General features: G+C 47.0%; 2 protein-coding genes across 2 annotated transcripts in view; one reads left to right on the forward strand and one right to left on the reverse strand.

Annotated features, from left to right (window-relative positions):
- Window positions 1–4871, reverse strand: part of MFHAS1 (multifunctional ROCO family signaling regulator 1) — a 36460-nt gene extending 31589 nt beyond the window's left edge. The window contains exons 1-2 of the mRNA XM_057375320.1: window positions 4781–4871; window positions 77–387 (exon numbers count right to left, since the gene is read on the reverse strand). Of these exons, the coding sequence (XP_057231303.1) occupies window positions 77–387; window positions 4781–4871 (402 nt within the window). The remainder of the gene's footprint in view (window positions 1–76; window positions 388–4780) is intronic.
- A 1402-nt stretch (window positions 4872–6273) lies between these two features.
- TNKS (tankyrase) overlaps window positions 6274–6398 on the forward strand; it is a 130159-nt gene continuing 130034 nt past the window's right edge. Inside the window, exon 1 of the mRNA XM_057375332.1 lies at window positions 6274–6366. Within this exon, the coding sequence (XP_057231315.1) occupies window positions 6274–6366 (93 nt within the window). The remainder of the gene's footprint in view (window positions 6367–6398) is intronic.

Here is a 6398-nt window from a genome sequence, read left to right on the forward strand (position 1 = left end):
GGAGACACTCCTCCCGTGCCTGCCGGGCACCGGCAGCTCGTCCCCGCGCAGGAAGGCTCCGTGCTGCTGGGCTGACACTGCCGGCCTGCGGTCTGTGCTGCTGGRCTGAGACTTCCCGGCAAAGCCCGAGAGCGGCCCTTCGGGTGCCCCGGTGGGGTGAGCCCCCTGGCCCTGGAGGCGGTGGRGTAGCAGCGGTGGCGGTACCGGCGCTTTGTCGGGAGCCCGGTGTGTGACAGCTGCCGCCCCGGGTCACGCCCTGCCTCTGGGCTCGCTGAGAGCTTTGCGAACCGCCCGACTTGGCGCAGCTCTCCGTGGAGTTCCCACAAAAGCTGTTGTGTTGTCCCGTGTCATTTTTGCACCAGGCAAGGGCTGATTTTTCATGCAGCCCTGCAAGAAATCAAGATTAGCCTTTCTTCCCATTCAATGAGTGTGCCTCCGTGTTGGGAGAATGCGAAAGACTGCACCCCTCTGGTTATTCGGAGCAACTCTGCCACCTTYCTGCCGTGCTTTGTTTCCTGTGCTGCATCCATCTGGCCATACCCTAAACACTGCCTTCTTCAGGTTCGTCAAGCTTTGCTCTGGGGGGTTGGAGAAATAGGCGGGGAAATTTCCACCACTGGTACCGAGCGGGAATAGAGCCCCTTCACGGCGGAGCCGCGAKTCAGGCTGACGGAGGCTGGGGGTACTCAGCTTTCCCGAGATGTGTGACCCTMCCCTTAACAAATGTCAGCGGTGCACTGTGGCCAAAGGTTCACAGGTTTTAAAACGTCACTGTCTTTGTTCAGCACTGGATACTCCAGTGTGCTTTGGGGGCTTTGGTTCTTCCTTTCCCCTTGGAACCCCCTTTCACCTTGTAAAATCTACAATTAAAGTGTGCTATAAGCTATTACTTCAAAGCCATAAACAGAAAAAAAAAATACTTGAAATGAAACGTAGTCCACAGGGCAACTAGCTTCACAGCCTTGATTGTCTTCCGTATTGTGAAAAGCCTTCACAAGAATTCCTGCTGGTCCCTTAAGCAGGGATATTACATCCTTAGCTTGGCAGGGATACTTTTATTTATATATARTGCAAATATAAAAGAAAAAAAATTCAACACACTGAGTTTTTATCAGCTGAGTGGATGACTGCAGCCTCAAAGCACACTGAGATTCCAGCTCAGATGCCAATTCAGTTACACACACCTTTCCTTTTGGTAGCTGTGTGCATCTAACTGTGCCTGGAGAGGAGGAGAGAGCTGAACCGACCCTGTGTAGGGCCATAGTCACTGCACTAAATTATTAGATTTACAGATTACTAGAACAATAAGATCACAAAGGCAGTGAATGATTCAGTTTCTGTCTTTCTCTTCATTAGCAGACAAGCAGAGATAAAATAACTTTTCAGGCCCTCAGAGTTCTAGCAAACCTTCACCAAGTTTCTACTAAATGCCTTTCTGAGCATGACATCACCCTCTTTAGGGAAAATCTTCCTGTGATAGCTAGTAAAGCCAGACAAAGGATGCAAGGACAGGGAGAAAAAGGGCCTGAAGAAAGCATGACTGTATGAAGGTAAAAYTCATCTCCAAGTAGAATTCAGGAGCTGCCCAAAGCCAGTAGAGGCAGTCCTGGTCTGGACTCATGTTTTGGCTCCAGGGCCACTGCTCAACTGCTGGAGAAGGGGTATGCAGGGATCCATGAGGCTCTGCTGAGAGGGCCTAAACCTGGGGATAAAATTGTTCCTCATCCTGGCCCTGGGAAATGGAAATACTTCATGGCCTCTTGCTAAATTGTGCCCATCTACAACTAGTTTCYAAGCTTGCACTCATTTATTTTCAGAGCAACCCTGCAGTGGGTCAGTACATCTTCTATTTGGGCTAACCCAGTTTTTGTGTCTTTGCTTTTCTGAAGGTCATGTGGGAAGTAGCCCTTCTCTGCTCCAAAACGAGCACACTCCTTCCCCATTTAGAAAGTGACACATTCAGTTCGTAACAGGGAAAGAGTCATTCTCTTCTCCCACCCTCTTGCCCAACAGCTCTTGTGATACCAGACTGATGGTTTTATTTCCAACCCTCTACATGCAAACCCACCCTTGCTATCAAAATCACATTTTAAAATCAAGGTGGTGTTTCTAGAAAYGAAAGATCTCTGCAGGGAAAATTGACCCTGGCTTAAAGTTGCAGCCAACTTTCTTCTTTCCTGTGCATTGTGCAGGTAAAGACAGCAAAAGCAGCATCATTATTGTGGGCCGCCCACCCCTTGATTCCTGTGGGCACTGCAGATCCTCTCTGAGGCCAGGGCAGGCTTCCAGTTGCTATATGACCTGCAGCAAGTGTAGCTCAAAAGGCTGCCACTGCATTATCCTTTTGTTTCCCGTGGGAAAACTGGAGAAGCCCCTCCACCAGGGATGCTTGCAAGCAGCTGCTTGGCTCAGCCAGCTGAAAAACACCAGGGAGAGAAGTGCTTATCTCCATTTGCCTGCTATTAGAGGTCATGGCCTGTATTAAACATATCTTTCTGGCAGCATCCAAGGACAGACAGGGTAGGTTTTTTCACTAAGCAGRGAAAGTTTTGACTGTCAAGCTTCCTATCAAAATATGCAAAGCAGCAGGAGCTCAATGCCTCCCCATCGTAATGAAGAGAGGGAGAAGTCATGCAGCACTATTCAAACTTTGAYAAGCTCCTGTAGGTAGTGAATGAAGCTAAGGCAGAAAATATGATGAAACATGCTGACACAAAGACATCCTCAGTGCTGCTTGAAGACAGGAAAAGAGGAAGCTCTGGTGCTTTGAAGCCTGTATTTTATCCCACTATACCTGCACRGGTGTGCAAATTTGTCATGGTGTCAGTCAGGGACTGTTTCTCTTGGCTTCTTCAACACATTCACCACAGTTAAAGCTGCCAGTTGGGAATGAGGTAGATAGTTTCTGAGGGAAAGGAAGATTTTATTTCTCAGAAAATGTGTCTTTTGGTACAGATCTAGATGATCTCTTATCTTCACATCTTCTTAGGCAGAGGAGATATATTTTTCCAAACACAACTTCCTCATTTCCTTTCAATTCACTCATCAGCTCACTAGAGGTCCATTAAACATGAGCACCAGCATGCTGGTTTCCGGTCTTGGMGCCATTTCCTAATTTTTGGAGGTTAAAAATATTCAGGAACCACAACAAACCCCTCTCTTTCAGCTCAGGATTAGCTGGGACTGAAAGCCAGGTGGCTGTAAAATTGCCAGGAAAGCTATAAAGCATTTTATTAAAAGAAGAAAAAAAAAAAATCCCATTTCAGTGGGTTTCATTATATGTCAGAATTGCATTTGCAGTTATTAATTTTAAATAGTAGTCCTGCAAAGTCCTATTGATGGGATTTAATTATTCAGATGAAATCTGAAGTGCCTCCACTTTACTGAGCCCTGCACCTGCATCATTAATAAGATTTCTATCTAAAGCACCTCCCTCCTGGGTCAGGCAAAAGGCACTGAGTAATCAACAGTATTTTAGAGCCTGACTCTGGCCTTTGCAGGACAAGAGGTGCAAATGTATCCAGCTACTTGTGACAGGACATGAACCTAAATCAGCTCAACAGAAACATCACACTGCTGTGGCAAGCAGATGCAGTGTGCACTGTGGGCCAATGCAAAGCTCACAGGCTCTGGCACCAGCACTAAGTGAGGGTGGCAGGGCCTTGGGAGAGTGCATGCCCTCTATACTACCAGACACACAGCCCAGATGGTAAAAACCCCAGGGTCCTGCTTTGGCACCAATTCAAGAAGTYCTGTTTCCAAGGGCTTGGTGGCTGGCTGGGGGAACAAGCAATTGGTTGACTGACTTCTTTCAAAGATCCTCCACATTTTTCCTTAACCTTAAGTAGAAATCCTGYAAGGATGAAATTTTGCCCAGAACTGCATTCTCCACACTGTTTTGCCCACCATTTCTGCAAGAGTGCTATGGATCTATCCCAAGGCTTACCAAACCATATACAAATAGTGATGGCAGCACTTGAAAAGATCCTAGACATGCTTTGGGCAGGAGAAAGAGAAGGGTTGGGGTGAGCAGCACTGCAGTGGTGCTGTACATGTGGGGCAGGATGACAAAGGCAGGGAGAAGTTTGGGAATGCAATAGGATGGGGACCCCCCCTCCCCCTCACATGTAGGAGTCTGAAGAGGAGGTGCATCCCCAGAACTGCTTGGCATCAGCCCCTGTGTAACCCATGACCAAGTCCCACTTTCCCATAGGTAGGTTTCATACTGCACATCCTCATTTCTTTGCTTGTTTCTTCCTAGGCATATCTTTCAGAGAACCACAGGAAGGTTTTTGTTGGAAGGTTTTTGTTGGAAGGCACCTTTAAAGATCATCAACCCTACAACCAACAATGAAATTTTAAGGCCACTATGAATCCCCAGTAAAAAAATATGACTTGTACTTTTAAAATTCTTTCAGGAAGTAGAACAACTGTTTGTGTACCAACATCTTTCATAGAAGTGATGCTATCTGTAGCCTTGTTTAAGGGAAATACAGAGAGCAAAGGAATATTATTTTTTTGCCACTGATGCCACAAAAACAACTGGAGGATGTAATATAAACTGTGGAAMGCCCGTGGTGAGCTGAACAAGTGCATACTGATGCTCCGGCTTCTTAAATATCTTACAAAGTTTAGTAGTGACAAAGAGGGATGTTGCAATTAGCTTGCAAAGTCCTTTCAGRACTTTGAAGTGAAAGGCAGCCATAAAGCAGCAGCTGTCCAGATTCAGGTGCCAGGGAAATCTTATTGAGCTCTCTCAGTGCCTGGTCAAGGCCCATACCTTCAAAGTCATGGCATGAACAAGAACTGCGCTGGGCACGTTCAAATGGATCTTCATTGACTTCTTCACTAGTTATGGGCATTGATTTCATGCCTACCTTTTCACCACCAGCAGAAAGGTACCKAGTAGCACTAGATCAGATCCTAATTTCTTCCGAATTCCTATTTTCTGATTTCCTGTGCTCACAGCACTGGATGTGGTTAGTGCTTCTCCAGCACATCAYATAGTGCTAWGCAAACACTTCCTAAAGCCCTTTTRCTGCTAAGGTGGATCTGTTTGCCATGGTAAGGCCAGCTGGTCTTAGCCATATTCACTCYCTTTAACAGGAGTTAAAATCAATCTCATCAATCTCCCCATTCTCTGACATGTGGCTGCTTCCCCACCAGGTGTACTGAGAATTTTCAAAAAATATTGCTCTTGATTTTAKTCCTGTAAATGGAATCTCCCTATTCTCACAGATTAAAGTTAAGGTAAGTGATCTCACAGAACCAGCTATTGACGCTTTCTGATTTGAACTGTCAGTGGTGTTTATAGCCTCCCTAGACATCAGAAAATTAGAACTTTGGTCTCAGCTTCCTGCTGCTTTCCACATCCAAACCAAAATCCTTATTTAAATGCTTCTGCATATGCCCATGTTGTTCAGATCTGCTCATTCTACAAAGGGCCTTAAGGGCATGTTTTGGTCCCTGACATCCCTGGATTTCTCTTTCTTACCTTTTAKCACTGGCAGCCACCTTTGCCTGCTAAGGCTGCCCTTAGCTTCCTGTTCCACCTCTTCACCAACTTTGTTGCTTCTGAGCAGACTGTGTTCCCCACTTGCCTCTCTGCTGTTTGCTCCACGTGGCTTTTTAGTGACTGCCTTGCTCTGGTGAGTAGGCTCTAAGCCAGTACCGCTTTCCTCCTTGGAATGAGTGAAGAATTGGCCTTTCAGTTTAGCTAATCAACTTCTAAAAAACTGCCAGACTCCATTTAGGTTCCTCCATCAGCTTTCACTCCTGCTGGTCTCACTACATCATTTCCTGGCTTTGGGAAAGGGGCTGTACCGGAACGAAGCAGTGTTCAAAGCCAGGCTGGAAAAAAGCCTTGAGCAACCTGGTCTAGAGGAAGGTGACCCTGCTTATGGCAGGGGATGTCGGGACTAGATAATCTTTAAGGTCCATTCCAACCCCATAATATTCTACGATTCTGTGATTCTGTGAAGCCACGCTACCGGCTGGATCGCCTGCAGGGAAGGGGAGGTGAGTCTCAGACCAAGAGCTGGCTCCCCGTGGAGGGGGAGGCGGGTAACCCACCCACCTCTGGTGTGATCAGTAAAGAAATGTGATTTGTTTGTCACTGAAGCCACGAAAGTACCTGGGTGGTGAAACATGAACTGTGGAAAGCCGGCGGTGAGCTGAACAAGTACATACTAATACCTCTTAAATACCTCGCAAAGCGTGRATCTGACAATAGGGTGTTGCAGTTAGCTTGCGAAGTCCTTTTGGAATTTTGACATGAACGGCGGCTGTAAAGAAGCAGCTGCCCAGATCCTGGTGTTGCAGCCGGCTCGTGCCGTGGAGGCGGAGGAAGGCTGCCTTGTCCCCACAGCGGGCTCCGCAGAGAAACACCGCCCCTCGCA

This window comes from Malurus melanocephalus, unplaced genomic scaffold (assembly GCF_030028575.1).
Source record: "Malurus melanocephalus ecotype Western Australia unplaced genomic scaffold, MMel_1.1 scaffold_9, whole genome shotgun sequence".
In the NCBI taxonomy this organism is placed as follows: domain Eukaryota; kingdom Metazoa; phylum Chordata; class Aves; order Passeriformes; family Maluridae; genus Malurus; species Malurus melanocephalus.